The sequence below is a fragment of the Oryx dammah genome, unplaced genomic scaffold, assembly GCF_014754425.2.
Source record: "Oryx dammah isolate SB20612 unplaced genomic scaffold, SCBI_Odam_1.1 HiC_scaffold_15, whole genome shotgun sequence".
Lineage (NCBI taxonomy): Eukaryota > Metazoa > Chordata > Mammalia > Artiodactyla > Bovidae > Oryx > Oryx dammah.
The window spans coordinates 35831226-35851794 of NW_024070199.1; the positions used below are offsets into that span (position 1 = coordinate 35831226).

A 20569-nucleotide genomic window follows, 5' to 3' on the forward strand; every position below is an offset into this window, starting at 1 on the left:
TTAGGCCTTTTGGGCGGCTCGCAGGACCGGGCGCGTCCCGCCTTGCGCGTGCGCAGACGATAAACCAACGCCCCAGAGTTGAGTGTGTTGTAAAACGCGGGTGTAGTGCCGCGTTTTAGTGAAGTCGCACGTGGAGAGCAGCGGTGGCAAGAGCCCGGTGAGTGCAAGCTGAGATCGGGGCTCGGGGGCTGCACGCGGGACTGGATGGCGGCGGCCGCTACAGGTGGGAGCCCGGAGGCATCGAGGCCTGGAGAGCGCCTGTGGGGAGGGGTCCGAAGTCGCGCGGCGGACAGTCTTTTAACTGTAGACCCGGATCCTCGTTGCTATGCAACAGGGGGCGTCGTTACTAAGTAACAGGGGAGGCGCGCGTTTCCGGGGAGAAGAGTTCGCGGTGCTGCTCCAAGGTCCGGTCGAGGACACGCGGCTGTCAGGTTTGCGGGACGAGGCCAGCGCTGAGCCCCTCGACCCCGACTCCTGCCTACGACTCGACTTCCCGCTCCGAGCCCTTTGGGGGTACCCCGAACCCCTGGGCCGCGCGGCGTCCCTTGCCGGCTACGTCACCAGCAGCCTTGGCAGGGGACACGCTGTTCGAAATAGCACAAGCATGCCACTGACACCCTGGCTCGGGGAGGCCGGGCCCTGGGGAAGGCGCCATGCGCATGGGAAGCTGCCCCTTTGCTCGTCGCCCTGCCCCCAAACAGTTGCTGGGCAGCAGCTGTTAGGGGTTTAGCGGGGGCTGCCCCCACCTGCCAGGATGCTGACTTCATACTCCCGAGTAGCAGCTTCGCCCGGTTTAGGAGCTTCCTTTTCCACGCAGCTGTGCTTTTTGAGTGGCCGCTGCATATTTGGATCAACTTTAAAATAGTCCTCTTCGTACCTCTCCATGGCTCTCCGTTGTCATGCTCACCGCTTCTTGGCGGGCTTCTGACACTCATTTAACGAACATTTATTAGTCATTGTTCTGTGCTAGGCACTGGGGATTCCAAGGAAGATTAGCTGTCACGTCTGAAGGGGAGGTGTTCAAAGTCTGTTGGGGAAGGCAGGCATAAAAACTGCTAAATTATGCTAAGTGCAATGAGTGGTAAATTGGCATTTTGTGGGCTACAACTTTCCTATAGATGTTTATAGTTTACAAAGTTCTTGTAGAAACATGTTAACTACTTGCATTAACTCTTAACCTCATTTGATCCCATTTTAGATTTGAGGAGACTGAAACTTAGTTAAGTAATAAGGTAGAAGGTAGTGGCTTCTAAATTTTATTTTTTTTGGCCGCGCTGCAGTGCATGTGGGATCTTAGTTCCCTGTTCAGGGATTGAGCCCACACCCCCTCCACTGGAAGCATGGAGTGTTAACCACTAGACTGCCAGGGGAGTCCAGTAGTGGCTTCTAATGTGTGGCAGAACTGAGCCTGGGACAGAAAAGTCTAGAGTGCTTTGTACACTGCTGCATTTTGGGGGCTTTGCCGGAACAGTAGACTTCCCCTGTGCTGCTGATCATTTGTGGCAGCTGTCCTGTTATGCATCAAAAATCCCCAAGGAGCTCTGAAAACAAAAGCCTGAACCTGACTCTGGGGAGAGTCCCAGTAAAGAAGCCCCGGGGGCTGGAGGGTGCAGGTGGGACAGACACTCCAGATTGAGGAGGCTCAAGCCCTTCTCATGGCAACCACAATTGAGAACTGCTGCTCCATGGGGGCAGTTTCTATAATGATGGGGAAATCAGGACTGGCAGAAGGCACAAAATCAGCTGCCCCTCCTGTCACGTTGTGATTTATAGTGAGAGGAAGCGACCAGGAGGAAGGAGCCTTGGCAGGGAGTCTGAGGACCGCCCCACCCTACCCTCTTAGCAAATCACAGCTAAACATACAGTGCCTTCTCACTGCTGCTGCTGCTAAGTCGCTTCCGTCGTGTCCGACTCTGTGTGACCCCATAGACTGCAGCCCACCAGGCTCCCCCGTCCCTGGGATTCTCCAGGCAAGAACACTGGAGTGGGCTGCCATTTCCTTCTCACTACCACAGTTAAATGAAGCAGTTTCCCCAGTTCAGCCTGTCCCTGCCCAAGCCATGTTGCTGCTGCCTAAACAAAAGTGGCAGGTCTAGACCCAGCTTTTTGCTGCAGAACCATGACCTGTGAGTCCAGCAGGTGGGTCATCATCTGGTGGGTGGTCTCCTTGTGGGAATCTGAGTGTCCTCTGTCTGTGAGGTGGTTGATTTGGGGGCAGAACTTTAAGCTCCTTGAGGGCAGCGACCATGTCTTAATGAGGCAGGGTAGGTGGGGTGTGGAAGGAGCAAAAGGGCACGGTTTAGACCCTGGATTCTGGAGTCAGGTCCCCATCCTGCTGTGTGAACTTGAACAACACTTGATCTCTCTAAACCATAGTTTTCTGAGTAAATGTGGAGAAATAGCAGTATCTTATAAGATTGTTGTGGACTTAAATGAGATGGTGAAAGAACAAGTACTTTGTAAATTATAAAGCAACACACACACACACACAATTTGTTGTTGAGTGCCTGCTATTTGCTGAGACATTTAAGACATCCTTCCTCTCAGAGCTCGTGGCTGCTGCAGCCCCTGACTCCCATGGCTTCTTTTTATCAAAAGTATTTGGTTGTGATGAAGTGAGGAGGTATCATGGTGATGGGTTAGACCCTTGCTGAAGGAGAAATGAGGAATCCTGTTAAAGAAAACAATTTGAAGAGAAAGGGAAAAGTAGAAGTGTTAGTCTGTCGTGTCCAACTCTTTGTGACCCTATGGACTGTAGCCCGCCAGACTCCTCTGTCCATGGGATTCTCCAGGCAAGAATACTGGAGTGGGTAGCCAGTCCCTTTTCCAGGGGAATCTTCCCAACCCAGGGATCGAACCCAGGTGTCCTACATTGCAGGCAGATTCTTTACCATCTGAGCCACCAGGGAATCCTTTGAAGAAAGGGAATAGCCACTAATCTTTCTTATCTGCAAAGGGCTCACTCCGGAATTGGGTTAGATTTGGTTTCTGGTACATTGCCAAAGGTTGAATGGCAGGCAATGCCAGCCTCACTGTGGAGAGTTTATTTCAAGTTCCCCCAGGTCTCCTCAGATTTCCAGGTGGCTCAGTGGTAAAGAATCCGCCTGCCAGTGCGGGAGATGTAGTAGCCGTGGGTTCGATCCCTGGGTCGGGAAGAACCCGTGGAGGAGGAAACGGCAACCCGCTCTAGTGTTCTTGCCTGGAGAATCCCATGGACAGAGGAGCCTGGCGGGCTACAGTCCATGAGGTCGCAAAGAGTCAGAAACGAATGAGCGATTGAGCACACAACTCCCCTGGACTGAAGCAAATGGCTGCCTGAAGGTTGAGGCTGGCACAGAATGCAGGAGGCTTCCAGTTGGGAGTGGGGGTGGGGAGCAGTTCACGTCACCTTGACCTTCTAGATAGGAGGAGACGTCATCGGATCCCTCTGGGTGGAGGTCCTTGGATATAGAATCCAACCCAATATAGCAACCCTGCTCATTAAGTCCCCAGTGTGGTCATGACCCAGAAAGACCAGGAACTGACCTGTGCTTTCCTCATCTCTGACCACGGGCAGGCAGGAACCATCTGGTTCTTGATTTGTGCCAGAAAAAGAGTAGAAGGTTTCCCAACCTGAGGTTGTTCCCTCTGAACTGCCTGTTTTGCAGCCTGCCTGATCCTACAGGTCTCAGGAGGGATTTAGAGCAGCTGCTCCTGTGCCAGAAAGTGCCCCAAACGTGATATTTTTATAACTGGTTCTTGGACCCTCCTTCCCACTAAACAAGGAGAATATCTTCTCCTTCTTGATTTCTGGCTGACTACCTGAGGGCCCTGGTAGCTACAAAAACAAACACCTGACTGCTCCTGCCTCAGGGGCCTGGCTAAGCCTCTGCTCCTCAAGGCTAAATCTCTGACGCTCCCAGGACCTGCAGGTTCATTTCTGAGCCTGGAAGAGAACAGGGAATTTGCCGGTACTGTTTGACTTTTCTCAAGCACGGTAGCAAATAGAAGTTGGAACTGAAAACGTTTTTCTTGGCTAAATCCACTGGTACTTCAATGAGTTGATACTTGTTGGGTCTTAACTTGCCTACAGCATCACATTACAGGGGAGATCAAAGCATAAAACACAAAGCAGTTAAGTGAATTATCACCAGTAATTCATGGAGTGGATTGGTAGAGGCCAAGTCTATTTTAGCTCGTGAATAATCTCTTGTGTGACTTTCCAAATCACTTGTGAGATTTAAGTTGGAGAGGATACAGCACGGTATATGCGAGGGTGCTGATGTCACGTGCATGCATGCTAAGTTGCTTCAGTGTCCACCTCTTTGTGACCCCATGGACTGTAGCCCGCCATGCTGCTATGTCCATGGGATTCTCCCGGAAAGAATACTGGAGTGAGTTGACATGCCCGCCTCCAGGGGATCTTCCCAACCTAGGGATCAAACCACTGTCTCCTTGTCTCCTGCACTGCGGGCAGATTCCTTCCCGCTGAGCCACCAGGGAAGCCTGATGTCAGGTGTGCCTGAATTCAAATTCTGGCTCCCCTACTTACTACCTATCCTTCCTCAGTTTCTTCCCCCCCCCCCCCGGGGCCGGGGGGTAAGAACAGTACCTACCTAATGGGTTGTTGTGAGGATTAAATGAGATAGGTGGCCCATGGTTAACTTTTTATTATTAATAATATTGTTCCTTAAAAGTTGTGCTTTAACTCTTTGCCTCCGTTGGGGGCTGGGGAGTTGAGGTCATTCAGCGTGAGTGGATCTTGACTTCATACAGTGGAATCCTCTGGGGGGCTTTTGCAGGTCTAACTCCGGGCACTACTCACCGTGACATCAGAACCTCCTGTCTTAGGGCAGAGGCATCAATAGTCTGTGAAGCTTCCAGATGTTTTCAGTGAGCAACCACAGTTGTGATCCACCTTCAGTTGTGATCCACCTTCACTTGTGATTTGGAAGCAGAAGTTTGGGTCCAAATCCTGGCCTTCCTCCTTAGCCCCAGGGACCTTGGGCAGATGCTTAAGTTCTAAGTCTTGGTCTCTTCTCCTCTCTACCCATAGTGGTGAGGAGGATAAGGACCATCTCACATGATGCTCTTGCAGAACAAATGGCCTGTGTACAGTGTGTTCTTGTGTATCTTTATGCAGAGGTAATCCTATTTGAGTGCCATTTTTAAGTTTGTAAAATATATATATTAGCTTTATCTAAAGAAGATTATAACCTCCTTGGGGACAAAGCTTTATAGTCTTATAATTTTTTTTTTTTTCCCCAATGCCCAAAGCACCTAATACACAAAGGCAGGCCTTCAGGTTTTTAGAACTGGAGTAAGCCTCAGAGAGATCTTCTCATCCACCTTAAGGCGCTGATGTATACTTACTGGTTTATTAATATGCAAACAGTAAAGAAAGTGAAAGAGGAACCTGTGAATCAGATGGTTGTACCCAGCTGAGGTTGAAAGTCTCAGTTCTGCATTTCAACTAACAGGGAAGGGTGGAGGAGGGTGCTGGGGCAAGTCATGCCCAGGACACTGGGTTTCTCTGCCAGTTCGGGCCCTCGCTCATGTCATGCTCCTCAACCCTGACAGATCCAGCCATGGCAGGCTCAGGTAGCAGTTTGCCATGGGGCAAGCATCTGTTCAAAGTTGTCCTGATGGTGCCTGTGGCCCTCCTGCTCCTGCACTCAGCATCTTCCCAGTCACATCGAGACTTCGTGACGCCAGGACAGCAGAAGAGGGAGGCCCCGGTTGATCTCTTGAGCCAGATCGGTGGCTCTGTGCGGGGAACCTTGGACGACTGGATTGGGGCAGAAACCATGCACCTGGTTTCCGAGGTAAGGAGAGTGTTCCCTGCTGTGACCACACACGTTGAGGACAGAGGAGCTGTTGTTCACAGCCACCTGTCTTGACTCCACATCCTCTGTATCATAATCCGTGGGGCAGACAGCCCCCCAGTTCCACGGAATGAAGCCAGACAGCCCCTGCCTTTTGTACCCCCTTTGTTTCATTCCTACCCCAGAGCCTTTAGCTCCACCCCCATCTTTCCCTTATCCCGCCTTTTCTCGCCAGAAAGACTGGGAAATGAGCCATCTTTGTAAACCTTTGTCACTGGTGACGATGTGTCTGTCTTTGGTCTAAATCTGACCTAAAGTCTTAAATTGGCCAAATATCAAGACCTGAGTCCATATTTTCACCTGGAGAGGCGAGAGTGGGGATGACTCAGGGCTTTAAGGCAGGGCTGTCTCTTCTACCCAGTGGCATCCCAAGCATGTTGCCGCATACTTTTGATAGGTCTTACTGAATACCTGAAACAAAGATCTTACCATTTATAAGATCCATAATACAGAAGAGCTGATTGACTTCGTTGTCACTGAAATATCCTAGCCCTTCAGGAATGCTGCTTCCCAGACCTTCAATCCTTGGGAGGCTAGGCGGACCCCCCACCAAATTTTACAGGGTGACTGCTTCAGGGATTTGATGATTCTCCCACACACCCACATTCACCCGCTACCACCACCAAAGTATTTGAGCACATCAGTTGAATTAGGGCCCCAGTGTCATGGGTTCCAGCTCAGGAAGGAGAAATGGCCCGTTGCCATGCACCGGAAGGTGGCTGTGGAAGGGACCCCTCAGCCAGGCCGAGAAGCAGGTGGAGGCGTTCCTGGCCGGTGGTGGTGAGGCTCAGAAAAGAAGAACATCATTAATTATGGACTCATTTTGTGCCCTCCTCTTCCCACAGACCTTGGCGCAGATAATGTGGGCCATCTCATCAGCCATTTCCGTGGCCTTCTTCGCACTGTCTGGGATCGCTGCTCAGTTGCTGAACGCCTTGGGGCTAGAAGGTGAGTGGCAGAGAACTGGTTAGGTCAGCTGGAGCTTAGGGTGTCACTTCCTGTTTATGAGAGTTTATCTTTTCAAGGTCTAGACTTTTCCCTAGCTGTTTAACTCCTCCCAGGTCTCTCCAGAGGCAAACCTAAGAGCAGGCTACTAACTGTGGCATTGCGTTAAGCCATAGCGTCTTTTCTAACCAGCACCCACAGAGGCTCAGTCCCATTTCATAGATGCAACAGACTCAACCAAGGGAAGGAGTCTGCTCACAGTCAGCTGGACCCGATGCTGAGATTTAAGCTCCATGACCTGAGGGTTTTTCCTTGGCTAAGGGGGTTTGGCTCTTCCTCTTTTTATTGGTCCTTGACAGCTCTCCCCACTCCCTTCACCGTGCCAGGGTGGCTGATTCTATGCCTCTCTCCCCTTCCAGGAGATCACCTCACCCAGGGCCTGAAGCTCAGCCCCGGCCAAGTCCAGACCTTCCTGCTGTGGGGAGCAGGCGCCCTGGTTGCCTATTGGCTGCTGTCAGTGCTCCTCGGCTTGGTCTTGGCCTTGCTGGGGCGGATCCTGTGGGGCCTGAAGCTTGCCCTCTTCCTGGCCGCCTTTGTGGCCCTGGTGAGGTCCGTGCCCGACCCCTCCACCCGGGCACTGCTCCTTCTGGCCTTGCTGACCCTCTATGCCCTGCTGAGCCGGCTCACTGGCACCCGCGCCTCGGGGGCCCAGCTGGAGGCCAAGGTGCGGGGGCTGGAACGCCAGGTGGAGGAACTGCGCTGGCGGCAGAGGCGAGCGGTCAAGGGGCCCCGGAACGTGGAGGAGGAGTGAGATGGTCGCTGGACACCGCCCCCTGCATCATACCAAAGAGCCGAGCTGCTTCTGGGTCGCACAACCCTCCTTCCAGCCCCCTGCCCCTTTCTCGCCCTGTCTCTGAACCTTTCAGACCTTTCTTTCTGCAGCCCCCTTAGCCGAGAGAGGAAGACCATGCCCCGACTTGTCCTCAGGGCCCCTGTCCTCTGAGGTTCTCTTGTTTGGGCTTGGTTCTCCCCATTCTTTCTCTGCTCCCAGCTTGTCTTAGCAGGGCAGGTGGTTGGCGGGGGGGTTCCTGCCAGCTTCTGCACCCGCTCTCAGCGAACACCCCGATCACTGCCGATGGCCTCCATGACTCAGCCATGACTTGCCTTTCTCCAGTGCTCTTTCCCTCCTGTCCTTCTCTGCCTCCTCCTTTGCCAAGTCCCCTGCTTCCATCCTTGTTTGTCTTCTCCTCCCAGCCCTGTACTCCAACCAAACCCCAGTCCCTCAAGGCATACTCCTGTCCCTTTCATTGCCCTGTGGTGGGGTTGGGGAGAGGCAAGGCCTATGGGGCCTGAGGGCAAACAGAAGTGAGGAAGTTCCCACTTGGGGCGGGGGCTGGAACGTACCTTGAGTCTGTTACAAGTGCCTTAATCCGAGCCAGCGGGGTCCTCTGTTTGCCTGCTGCTGCCATACTGTATGTAAGAAACTGTCCTGTGGCTGCTTTGTGTCAAGAGGAAAGTGGTTCCTCTCGGATTCTTGATTCCCCTTCAGCCAGAGCAAAAGATGACTGCTTTGTAGGCTTGTGCCTGCAAGTAGGACCCTGCGATGGTTGTGAGATCCCCGTGGGGGTTTCAGAGACCCCGAAGGAGGAAGGAGGATGGAGGACTCATTTTCCTGTCTGCACAGCTCCAGGCAGTTCTCCATCTCTCTCTCTGTCATTGCCACCGAGGAGTCGCTGATCAGCGGGCCAGGAGGAGTTCAGCACAGACAGCAGAGATGTACCACACAGCCCCTTCTCATGCTCTGGAGCTGAGATGTCCCCACTGTGGGGGGGCCACTCATTTCTTCCTCCAAGGCTCTGGTGGAGGTGGGTGGCCTCCTCTGCCAGGCCCTGCACACGATGTGAAGAGTAAAGAAATGCCCAGTTCTTACTGTTGAGGTTGAAATGGAATCACAGCTGCAGTGATACATATATATATATATTTTTATTGGCGCTTGGTTGGTTTTAAATAAAGTGCACGCTATTTTATTATCTCTTTCCGGATAAAATGTATTTGCTAAAAGTCTGGCTTGCCTTGATTGCTCCCTCTCCAGCTAAACCCATTTCTGCGGAGCTGCTCAGTTTCTCCCTGCAGGTGCCAAATAGGGAGAAAGGGAGTGAGAAAGAAAGCTGGTACCAGGGACCCTTCCCTCCTGGGCTGAGGAATAAGGAGGGCGTGCCCCATTCCCAAACTTCCAGAGAATAGTGTGCCTGTAGGGGAGGAGGGAAGGCCCCGCCTCTATCCCTGTGTGCAGGAGCGGAAAAGGCTGGCCCCCAGCCAGAGAGAGACTGGCTTGCCCTCCCTGCATCCCCACCATGGTTCTCAACCGGGCCCATGGAATGGATCAGTTATTTCATGGAGGGGCCCTGGTGTGGGTTTTCCTTTTTAAACTGCCCAGGAGCCAGGTGCCCCGCTCTAGACCACTCACTCCCAACACTGCTTGGCAGAGGAAGTTGGGCCAGGAGACTGGACCTGGGAGGCAGGCCTCCTTGGGGCAGAGAGGAGCCCTCACACTTTTAGGCCCACAGGCTTCCTGCAGGGATAGGGCTTCGTGAACCCAGGCAGTGGTCCCCTGGCCCTATGGGCCCTCTTTCATCCCCTCTCCACTCCTGAGCTCTGTTCCTTAAATCCCTGAATTCTGGTTCTGGTGTCAGATGCCTTTACAGGTGAGCTGCTTGTGGAGTGGGGATGAAGCAGAGGACATGGCTCTTTCCTCCTTGATCAGGAGCTTCCCAGAGAGGGATCGAACCGAACACTTCGTCCTGTCCCTTGGCACAGCCAAATCAGTCCCCAGGGAAGTGGCCTTCTGGCCAGCCTCTAGCGAGGAGGCGCTCTGGGATCGGGATCCGCGGGGCACTAGGACCCGGCGGGGCCGAGGGGCAGCCCGCGAGCTGCGCTCGCTCCCTCCCACCCTCCTGCTCCAGCTCCGGCTCCCGCTCCATTGTCTGGGAACTGCAGCCGCGGGGCGGGCGGACCTGCGGACGGGCAGGCAGCACCGGGGATTCACCCGGCCGGGAGATGCCGGGCGGACCGCGGCCACCTGAGCCGCCCGCCTAGTCCCCGCCTTCCTTGGGAAGGATGTGCGCCTGGATGGCGGGGCGCGCGGCCGCGGCTCCCCGGGGGCCCTACGGCCCCTGGCTCTGCCTCCTGGTGGCCTTCGCCCTGGACATCGAGAGAGGTCAGCGGGAGGGACAGGGCGGGGCGAGGGGCAGCCGGGCCCAAACTGAGGCCGGGGACGAGGGATGCTCGGGAGCCGGGAGTCTACGAGTTCTGGGACGAAGCCCCGAGCCGGGTCGCCCGGCAGCGTGTCCCGAGGGTGGAGAGGTCTCACCCCCGGGATCTGGCCCCCAGCCGCGGGCCTCTGTTGCTTCCCTCACTTGCATAACCTGGCAATTCCTTCCTGGTCCAGGACCAGCACGGTCCCCGGGCTCTCGTGCGTCATCCTCCCACCCTTGCCGAGTCCCCGCACCTTCCGCGAGCTTCCCCTCTAGCCGGGACGTCTAACCTGGTTGCCCCCTGCCCCGCGCGCACCAACTCCCTAATTGGCCGTCCAGAGAGCTGTAGCCCTGTGGCTCCTGGCCCCCTCCCCTCTGCTCAGGACCTGAGAGATCCTCATTGCCTTCCCCCTGCGCCAAGGAGCTCCCCCTGCGCCAAGGAGCTCTCTGACCTTGGAGTCTCCAGGGGTTGCCCCATCCGTGCCTTCCTGAGTATGGGGATCCCTGGAGGAGGGGCAGAGCCTCCCCTGGAGCCCAGGGGAGGGAGTCAGACTGCCCCTGGCGTGGACTGAGGCTGCTAGGTGGATGATGCCAGAGCCGGGGGCGGGGGCGGATAGTGAGACATTTTCTGCCCCCGCCCCCCTCCCTCACAAGGGAGCTGAACTCTGAGTGATGGGAGTCCGTGGGAGTCAGGCCACAAGAGCATGTTGTAATTATCCAGGCAGTGGAGTAGACAAGAGGACCAGAAGCCAGGGTCTGACCCCAGGGAGCCACAGTCACTCACCTGTTACACTTGGGGAGGGGGGAGTGAAGCTTCTCACCACAGGCTGCTTGGAGCGAAGGGTCTTGAAGGAGGTTGAAACCATCCAGTCCCCCAGCCCAGCAGTGGAGCTGAGAGTGAACTGGCTCTAGGGCTCCTTTCAGCCACCTGCTCCCCTCCCTGGGGCCCCAGCAGGAGCCCTAATAGCCCCTCACACAGAGAGAAGAGGAAAGGCTTGTCACATCTATTATGCAGCAGCAACAACCCCTCCTCCAGACAGTGTGCCACCGGTTTACAAAGCCCTCCCCTGGCTACCGTGTCACTAAATGCTCCTACAGGTGAGGAGCATACTGACCCAAGCTTCATCAAGGCAGAGTTAGGATGTAAATGCCGGTCTCCAGGCTCCCAGAGGGCTTCCCTTGTGGCTCAGCTGGTAAAGAATCCTCCTGCTGTGTGGGAGCCCTGGATTGATCCCTGGGTTGGGAAGATCTCCTGGAGAAGGGAAAGGCTACCCACTCCAGTATTCTGGCCTGGAGAATTCCATGGACTATAGTCCATGGGATCGAAAAGAGTCAGACACAACTGAGGGACTTTCACTTCAGTTTCCCAGGCTCTCCAGGAATGGGCGATTCTGGGAAGAGTGTGACAAGCCCCCTGGTCAACAGACAGGAAAACTAAATCAGAGGAGGCAGCCAGGGTGAGAGGGCAAGCAATCAAGGAGGGCTTCCGAAAGAAGGAGGCAACATTCACTCTTGGCCCTGAAGGAGGAGGGAGGCGAGGACAAGAGACCTACAGTCTAGGGAGTGAAGCCCGCAGGGGCGCATTGGAAAGCAGCCCAGGGTGGAGAGAGGAGGAGGGTGGAGACACAGGGTGTGTAATGGTGGGTGGCTGGGCTCTTTGACTCCCAACTCTACCGCACTCCAGCTATGGAACCTCAGGCCAGTCCCTGAACCTCTCACCTTCATTTTCTACAACCATAAAATGGCATTAATAGTAATAAACCTAGTTCTCAGAGCTATTACAGAACACGGAAGCATTCACATATGCACAGCATTTAAAATAGTAACTTGCACACAGTTAACTTTCAAAAAATTATTATTAGGGCTAGCTAGTAGTCAGTTGATACAAACCAGATATGCTCTGAGGGGCCCTTTGCCCTTTTGAGTGTTGACTACTTTGACTCTCTCCCCAGGCTTCCGTAGGGTTCCTGCCCCCTACCCCATTCTGGGCTTGTACTCCAATACCCGGTTGGGATGGCGTAGAAAGGAGCAAGTTTGGGAAACCAGTGCAAGGTTGCCATGGTGATGACACAGTGGCAGCAAGGGTGGATGCCCAGCCAAGTCCTGCCAAGGACCCAGGGGCAGAGGAAGGGTCTCTAATTCTAGAAAGCTCACCTCATCACCATCTTTTATTATCACATGGACCCTGTCTGGGGAGGGCTTGGTGTCACACAAATGCCTTGGTGTCAGAGGCAGGTAGGTAGAGGGCAGGAGCGGTTTGGGGAAGAGGAGACATTGAGAAGTTCTGCTGGTGGGAGGAAGGCCTGGGTCTGTGGAAGGCAGGAGTGACTCAGAAGCTGGCAGTCAGTCCTAGATGGAGATTCAAATCCCAGCCCCAGTTACCTGTGAAATAGGGAGACTCCCCCTTCCAACATCCTGGGAGAATGGGACTCACAACCCTTTTCTTCCTCCACTGCCCACGACTGCTGTGCCCTGGGACAAAGCTGGGTTCAGCCCTTGCCTGCTCTGAAGCTGCCACCACCTCTACCCCTTCTCCCTCCTTAGTGGACTGTGACCAGGACCCCCTGGACCCAGTCTACCTGCCGGCAGCCCTGGGACTCCTGGATGCCCCTGAGTACTTCCGTGTGCAGCAGGTGGGCCGCTACCCCCCTGCCAACTCCTCTCTGGGCTCCCGATCTGAGACCTTTCTGCTCCTGCAGCCCTGGCCCAGGGCCCAGCCACTTCTCCGGGCCTCCTACCCACCCTTCGCCACTCAGCAGGTAAGGAGGCGCCACCAGAGACTCCTGGGCTACCGGGACTCAGAGCCGAGGTCTGCTGTGTGTGGCTCAGGGCCCTTCCACAGCCCTAGCCGCGCTCCCCCTTTTCCAGAGGGGGAGAAGGAGACCCATCAAGGCTCTCTCTTACTAGCCTGAGATTTCGCTTCCCCCGCCCCTGTTTTGTTGAGCACCCCCGTTCTCCCTCCAGGTGGTCCCTCCTCGGGTCACTGAGCCACACCAACGGCCAGTCCCATGGGACGTGAGGGCCGTGTCAGTGGAAGTGGCCGTGACTCCAGCAGAACCCCACGCCCGTGTCCTCTTCCACCTCAGAGGGCAGGATTGGCCCCCAGGGCCTGGCAGCCTGCCCTGTGCCTGGCTCCATGCCACACACCCTGCAGGCACTGCTCACCGAGCCTGCCGCTTCCAGGTGAGTGGGGGCCCCCACCTGGGTTGGCCCTGCTGCTGTCCCTGCCAGAGGGTGATCCCAGAAAAGAAAGAGAGGGCTCACCACTTCTGGGAGGTCACCACTTTTGGGGGTCACAGACCACCTGATTCCATTCCTGCTCTGCTAGCTCTCACAGGGCTGTGTTATTTGGGGCCCCTTGAGGAGTTCAGTCCATTGTACATGACTTTTGGCAAGTCACTTAATCTCTCTGAGGCTCAGTTTCTTCATCAGTAAAATGAGATAATAGAAATTCTTACCTCATATGGAGCTGGAATAAAGAAATGAGATGAGGACTTCCCTGGTGGTCCAGTGTTAAGACTCTGCCCTTCCAATGCAGGAGGCACAGGTTTGGTTCTTGGTCAGGGAACTAGGATCCCACATGCTGTGAAGTGTGGTGCAGCCAAAACAAAACAGAAATAGTAATTAAAAAAAAGAAAAGAATGAATGAGATGGATGCAAGAATAGCTTTTGGCCCAATGCCTGGCACAAGAGCAATCCCTCAGCGAGTGTTTATATTATTGCTAGTATTGCTTTTATTGTTGCACTTTCCCCTCTTTGGCAGCCTAGCACGGGATTCCACTGAGGAGAGGTGTTCTGTGGGCTGTAGGTTCTGAGAAGCCTGAGCTGTAGTCAGGGTAGTCCTGGGGCATGATCAGGGGGAGGTGTTGAGGCTGGTTCACTTTGGAATAAGAATGTTCCCAAAAGTAGAAAAATGGCCAGTGGGACGTGTTCTAAGACCTAGCCTGTCGTGTCATCAGCTGGCTATGTCCCCTGCTTGCGTCTCTGGCCCATGCTGGCCCTGTGTCCGTGGACCGCTCCAGCTCTGGGTTTCCCACCAGAGGATGGGTGCTGGGGCTCCCCTCCCCAACTACTCTGACCATGGCTGTTGTGTCTTGGCAGCCATCCCTGGGTGCCTGCGTGGTGGAGCTGGAGTTCCCTTCACACTGGTTCTCCCAGGGCTTGGCCACCCGGGCAGAGCTGGCCTACACGCTGGAGCCAGCAGTTGAGGGTCCTGGGGGCTGTGGCCCCGGCTGGGAGGAAGACCCCAGGGAGCAGGCCCTCCCAGTGGGCAGTGTGGAGCTGCGCCCAGCGGACCCCCCACAGCACCAAGAGGTGCCCCTGGATGAGGCAGTGACTCTGCGGGTGCCTGATGTGCCTGTGCGGCCCGGCCAGCCTTTCAGCGCCACCCTCCTGCTTCGGCACAACTTCACAGCTGGTGTCCTGACCCTGCGGTGAGCTGCCTGTGTCCCTGGGGATGGGTCAGAGGCAGGGAACTTCTGCAAGAAGACGGGGCAGGTGCCCCCTCTTCTTGGGGTCCTTATGGAATCCCTGACCTCTGCAAAACATGGGTCCATCAAACCCCCTCCAGGCTAGGCACTGGTAGCAGGCAGGACCCTGCCATTGGGCAAGACTTTGAACTTGTAATTGGAAGTAGGAAGCTCCCCTCCCCCCAGCACTTTTCTGAGACTCCTTGTAGGAGTGCTACATTTGCATGCTACAACTGTGGGCTAGGGTTGCCCACAATTGTGTCTCCAGGGAGGGAAACAGGAAGAGGACTTAGAAACTGGGAAGTGTGGTGCCTGGGGGTGGTTAATGCTTGGATGCCCCAGGAGAGGTATTTGCCCCAGTCCCATTCATCTACATCTTTTCCCACTGGCCACTCTCACCATGGTCCTTAGCCTTTGGACAGAGTTGGTTCCTTGCCATAGAAAGGCCCTCCTTTTCATGTCCCTTTCTTTAGGAAGTCCTCCCCACTCCGCCCCAGCCATTCCCCCACCCCACTGTTACTGCTTGTGTGTGCCCCACCCCTGTGTCTCCCGCTCTCTTCTGCTTACTAGCACCATCATTAGATCTTTCCCAGACTCTTAAAAGATGCCAAGCCCTGTGTCTCCACTCTGGAGCTCAGGATAGAGCAAGGCCTGGTTCCCCCCGGCCCTGAGGGACCCCTAGTGGTAGGGAAGGGGGCTGCATGGACATGGACTGGATCATACCATACCCAGTTCTGCAGGGGCAGGGGTTAGAGGGTGGAGGCAGGGGAAATTCATCCTGTCACCGGGAAAGCTTTTTAAAGAAAATGGTATCTGTGTTGCTGGAGGCTTGAAGAATGAGCAGGTGAAAAGAGGAAGGTCAGGGACTTCCCTGGTGGTCCAGTGGCTAAGAGTCCATGCTCCCAATGTAGGGGGCCTGGGTTCCATCCCTGGTCAGGGAGCTAGATCTCTCCTGCCACGAGTAAAAGAGATCGCAGGCTGCAACTAAAGATTCCACATGCTGCAATGAAGATTGAAGATCCTGCATGCTACAATCCAGAACCTGCTGTGCTGTGCTTAGTCGCTCAGTCCTGTCCGACTGTTTGCAACCCCATGGACTATATAGCCTGCCAGACTCCTCTGTCCATGGGGATTCTCCAGGCAAGAATACTGGAGTGGGTTGCCATGCCTTCCTCCAGGGGATCTTCCCAACCTAGGGACTGAATCCAGGTCTCCCACATTGCAGGCAGATTCTTTACCATCTGAGCCACCAGGGAAGACCAGCTAAGATCCAGTGCAGCATAAATAAATAAATATTTTTTAAAAAAAGAATTAAGGAAGGAAGGGCAGACCAGGCTGAAGGCACAGCCTGAGCACAGTCTGAGAGGCAGGAAGGGGCATGGTGGATGTGTACTTTGGGAGCAGCTGCAGTTAAGGGCGCAATGAAGAGATGTCACAACTGAAGAAGAAACTGGACTGACCAACCCTGGAGGGCCTCAGATGCCAGGCTAAGACTTGACCTTGTGGACCGTGGGAAGTCATAAGTGCTCTGTGAATGAGGAGAGCTGTGTGACAGACAGGACCTGCATGGAGATGAGTCCCCTTGGGTTGGAGGGTGGTGACGAGAAGATTCAGACCAGAGCACCTTATCTTCCTGCTCCAATCCAGCCCGCACTTCAACATACACCACCCCACCCCTGACAAATTGTACCCATGTCCCCTCCCCCAGGATCAAGGTAAAGAAGGGGCTGCACGTGATGGCTGCCCGCCTGGCCCAGCCCACCCACTGGACTGCCAAGCTGGACCGCTTCAAGGGCTCCAAGCACCACACCACGCTCATCACCTGCCATAGAGTCGGGCCAGTGGAGCCAAATTCCAGGTGGGTACTTTCTTTCCATGAGGGGTAGCGTGGGGGAAGGATGGTCCTAGAGTGCAAGTGGGCAGATTTCTGGGGCGGGAGGGGAGGAGGCTGCCATGCGGCCCCCTGTATTCTCATGTAGTCAGGCACGAGAGCAGTCTCCTTCAAGGAAGCAGCACAAAACAGATATCTTTCCTTCACTCAGCTACTATTTATCCATCTTTTGGCACATGCCAGGTACAGTGTCTGTGAGTCTTATTCCAGGTGACATCAACCTGTCCTGGCCCCCCAGTCACAACCCTCACAGCCACTACCCCATCTCCCACTCCCACTACATGTGTCCATTTTTCCAGGCTGTTAATACTGCTAGCAAGCACTCAGATTCTCTCTGTTCTGGCCAGCAGCCCCCTTGAACTGTCCGAGTTCCTGTGGGTGGACTTTTTGGTGGAGAATGGCACTAGTGGGGGCGTGGCGGTCACTCGCCCTGTCACCTGGCAGCTGGAGTACCCAGGCCAGGCCCCCGAAGCAGAGAAGGACAAAATGGTGTGGGAGATCCTGGTGTCGGAGCGGGACATAAGAGCCCTCGTCCCACTGGCCAAGGTAAGGGGTCCGAAGCTCTTCCCGGCCAAGCTGGGGGCACGAGAGGTGGAGAGCTTGGGGCTGAGCCTCTCCTGCACCCCCAGGCTGAGGAGCTCGTGAACACAGCACCGTTGACTGGAGTGCCACGGCGCGTCCCTGTGCGCCTTGTCACCGTGGACAGTGGCGGAGCTCTGGTGGAGGTGACAGAGCACATCGGCTGTGAGTCGGCCAACACACAGGTCCTGCAGGTGAGTGGCATATGGGGGCTGTTCCTGTTTGATGCACACGCAGCGTTCCTCCTTCCCCAATCAGGTCCCCAAGAGAACAGCTTCTTTTTCTTTACTTCAATCTTTTGGCCACGCTGCACAGCATGTGGAATCTTAGTTCCCTGACCAGGAACTGACCCTGTGGCCCCTGCATTGGCAGCATGGAGTGCTAACCACTGGATCACCAAGGGAGTCCCAGAGAGCAGCTTCTTCTTGATACCAGTGACCTCACGAGGGGAACCCCAGCTTTGGTCCCACCAACTCTCTCCAGAGTCAAGTGGGAGCTGTACCACCCCAAAGCCCCCAGCTCAGGCATGTTCCCATTCATTACTGCATTGGCAGATGAACTGACATGGGAGGGTTAAGAGCATGTACTTACAGTGGGAAAGTTTTCGTTTGAAACCCATCTTTGTTATCAACTAGCTGTGAGACTGTGGGCAAGTCTCAATCTCTCTGAGCCTCCATGTCCTAAGTTTTAAAATGAAAATATATTTTAAGGATGTTGTAAGAATTAAAAACACTCTAAGAGGGACTTCCCGGGCAGCCTAGTGGGTAAGACTTCTCTTTGCAATGCAGGGGGTGTGGGTTTGATCCCTGCTCAGGGAGCCAAGATCCCACATGCCTCCCGGCCAAAAAACCAAAATATAAAACAGAAGCAGGATTATAACAAATTCAATAAAAACTTTAAAATGGTCCACATCAAAAAAGAAAAAAGAAAAAGGCACTCTAGGACTGTATTCAGCAAAGCAGGGGCTGAAATACCAGCAGCTCCTGCTGTTATATTTGTTGTTGTTCAGTCGCTCAGTCGCATCCAACTCTGCCACCCCATGGGCTGTAGCACATTGGGCTTCCCTGTCCTTCACTATCTCCCAGAGTTCGCTCACTCATGTCTGTTGAATCAGTGATGCCATCCAACCATCTCATGCTCTGTTGTAGAATGATAAAATAATGACAATCATTATTGGAGCCTTGGAATAATCTGTGAGGTTAAAAAAAAAAAAAAAAAAAAGGCAGGGCAACATTCCCCAATCAAAGTTCTAAGTGGGGGAAACCCGGAGGCTTTACTTCCTAAATCCTGGCTGCCTGAGTGAAGGTGTCCTTTGCTACCTGTGCCAGGTAGCATTATGTAAATGGTTCCTACCTGAGAGTCCGTGGGTGGATAAACCTGCCTTGCCCTCAGCCTTTCTCTACCAGAGCACTAATGAATGAGGAGCCAAACTTGTGCATTCAAACCCCTACCAGTTGGGGTAAAGATTTTGTTGTATGCAAAATGCCAGTTTCCCCAAGAGCCCCAGGTAAACTCAGGGAAGGGCGGTACCTCCCCGGGCAATGGATCTTGGCTGCATGGGAAAATCTCAAGGAAGCCATACCTTATTAGTAGAATACAGAATGAATTTCAGCCTAACCCTTTCTTACGGGGAGGAGTCAGGAATACTCTCATCTGTCCACCGTGGCTAAGCCCACCCCCTGCCCTCTGCCCTTCCGCAGGTGTCCGAGGCCTGTGACGCTGTGTTTGTGTCTGGCAAGGAGAGCCGGGGCGCTCGCGGGGTGCGGGTGGATTTCTGGTGGCGCCGGCTTCGGGCCTCGCTGCGGATGACCGTGTGGGCCCCGCTGCTGCCCCTGCGCATCGAAGTGACTGACACCACCCTCGAGCAGGTCCGAGGCTGGAGGGTACCCGGCCCAGCGGAAGGGTGAGTGGAGCCCTGGGAAAGCTGGCTGGCCTTGACGAAGTCCCTCTGGGACTGAGCATGCGGGGAGCGGGGCAGAATACTGCCATAAACCTGAATTGGAGTGTGAAAAACTGCCCTGTGGTCTGCGGTTCCTTCTGCCCCGCCTGCCCTTCACACAGCCTCTGACAGCTGTTTATAACTGCTGACCTCCGCTCCTCTCCTCCTTCCCTGCCTCTTTAATAGTACATATCACTTCTAACATACCGTGTGGTCAGGTTAATCTTGTTTGTGATCTGACTATCCCCCTCTGCACTCCTTCCCTCGAAGGTGAGGGCTTTGTCTATTCCGTTCCCTGCTGTGTCCTCAAGATAGCACCTAGCTCAGTAAGTATTGAGGGGATCCCCCCAGAGCCCAAAGGTGAGGGGGCCTCAGGCCTCAGGAATCTGTCCTTCCAGGCCCTCTAGAGATGGAGCACTCGTAGGTCTCCTCCAATAACAGAGCGTCCCTTGCCTCAGTTCAGTTCAGTTGCTCAGTCGTGTCCGACTCTTTGCAGTCCCATGGACTGCAGCACACTGGGCCTCCCTGTCCATCACCAGTTCCTGGAGTTTACTCAAACTCATGTCCATTGAGCTGGTGATGGCATCCAACCATCTCACCCTCTGTCGTCCCCTTCTCCTCCTGCCCCCAATCCCTCCCAGCATCAGGGTCTTTTCAAATGAGTCAGTTCTTTGCATCAGGTGGCCAAAATATTGAGTTTCAGCTTCAACATCAGTCCTTCCAATGAATATTCAGGACTGATTTCCTTCAGGATGGACTGGTTGGATCTCCTTGCAGTCCAAGGGACTCTCAAGAGTCTTCTCCAACACCACAGTTCAAAAGCATCAATTCTTCGGTGCTCAGCTTTCTTTATAGTCCAACTCTTATATCCATACATGACTACTGGAAAAGCCATAGCCTTGACTAGACGGACCTTTGTTGGCAAAGTAATATCTCTGCTTTTTAATATGCCGTCTAGGTTGGTCATAACTTGTCTTCCAAGGAGTAAGCATCTTTTAATTTCATGGCTGCAGTCACCATCTGCGGTGATTTTGGAACCCCCCAAAATAAAGTCTGTCACTGTTTCCCTCGCCTCAGGCATAGTCAAAGAGTTCCAATTAGGAGCCAGAGGGGACTGGAGCGCAGCGTCAGCAGGTGGAAGCGCGACCACTGAGGCGCGACTGTGGGCGGGGCTTGGATAACCTGCCCCCCCAACCTGGAGGCGGGGCCTCTCGTGGGCGGGGCCCGCGCTGACGCCCCACCCCCGGGCCTCCCTTTCCCTCAGGGCGCTGGAGCCAGAGGCTGCCGGGGTAGAGGAAGCGGAGCGGCGCGCCCGCGGCTGCCGCCTGCTGTACCAGCGTGCCGGCGTGCGCTTCCTCGTCCCCTTCGCGGCCCACCCGCTGGACGGCGGCCGCCGCCTCACCCATCTGCTCGGCCCGGACTGGCTGCTGGACGTGTCCCACCTCGTGGCGCCGCACGCTCGCGTGCAAGACCCGCGCGTAGCCTCGCTGGAGGGAGGCCGGGTCCTGGTGGGCCGGGAGCCCGGTGTCACCTCCATCGAGGTGAGCAGACGCCCCGAAAAGGGTGTATGGAGGTGACTCCCAGAATATTAATGGGCAGGTGCGAAGAGTGTCAGAAGGGCCCAGAGT

The 20569-nt window shown here is 54.8% G+C and overlaps 2 protein-coding genes and 1 long non-coding RNA gene across 6 annotated transcripts in view; 2 read left to right on the forward strand and 1 right to left on the reverse strand.

Annotated features, from left to right (window-relative positions):
* Positions 1 to 8843, forward strand: TMEM109 (transmembrane protein 109). 3 transcript variants are annotated; one of them, XM_040255903.1, is made up of 4 exons: positions 1 to 223; positions 5551 to 5804; positions 6710 to 6812; positions 7229 to 8843. In XM_040255903.1, the coding sequence occupies exons 1-4, from the start codon at positions 205 to 207 to the stop codon at positions 7618 to 7620; spliced, it is 768 nt and encodes a 255-aa protein (XP_040111837.1). In that variant the 5' UTR covers positions 1 to 204; the 3' UTR covers positions 7621 to 8843. The 3 variants fall into 3 exon arrangements, with proteins under 3 accessions (XP_040111837.1, XP_040111839.1, XP_040111838.1); XM_040255905.1 differs by having other exon boundaries at positions 1 to 157; positions 5560 to 5804; XM_040255904.1 differs by having other exon boundaries at positions 2 to 157.
* Positions 8740 to 11041, reverse strand: LOC120874484. Its single transcript, XR_005723658.1, has 2 exons — positions 10848 to 11041; positions 8740 to 8936 (listed from the first exon to the last, which is right to left on the reverse strand). It is a non-coding gene; the product is annotated as an uncharacterized LOC120874484 (long non-coding RNA).
* The window catches only part of TMEM132A (transmembrane protein 132A), a 13000-nt gene continuing 2222 nt past the window's right edge, over positions 9792 to 20569 (forward strand). The window contains exons 1-9 of one of the 2 annotated variants that reach the window (XM_040255900.1): positions 9792 to 10026; positions 12608 to 12822; positions 13028 to 13246; positions 14165 to 14496; positions 16241 to 16390; positions 16774 to 16969; positions 17053 to 17196; positions 18703 to 18905; positions 20206 to 20482. In XM_040255900.1, coding sequence (XP_040111834.1) covers positions 9927 to 10026; positions 12608 to 12822; positions 13028 to 13246; positions 14165 to 14496; positions 16241 to 16390; positions 16774 to 16969; positions 17053 to 17196; positions 18703 to 18905; positions 20206 to 20482 — 1836 coding nt within the window. In that variant the 5' untranslated portion in view covers positions 9792 to 9926. Of the gene's footprint in view, positions 10027 to 12607; positions 12823 to 13027; positions 13247 to 14164; positions 14497 to 16240; positions 16391 to 16770; positions 16970 to 17052; positions 17197 to 18702; positions 18906 to 20205; positions 20483 to 20569 lie in introns of both variants that reach the window. The other variant, XM_040255899.1, reaches the window with a different exon arrangement.

What these genes read in the sequence shown, in the direction of transcription:
- TMEM109 (XM_040255903.1), top strand. An exon ending in CCATGCACCTGGTTTCCGAG is followed by an intron (nt 5,805 to 6,709) that starts GTAAGGAGAGTG and finishes CTCTTCCCACAG; the next exon opens with ACCTTGGCGCAGATAATGTG. An exon ending in GAACGCCTTGGGGCTAGAAG is followed by an intron (nt 6,813 to 7,228) that starts GTGAGTGGCAGA and finishes CTCCCCTTCCAG; the next exon opens with GAGATCACCTCACCCAGGGC.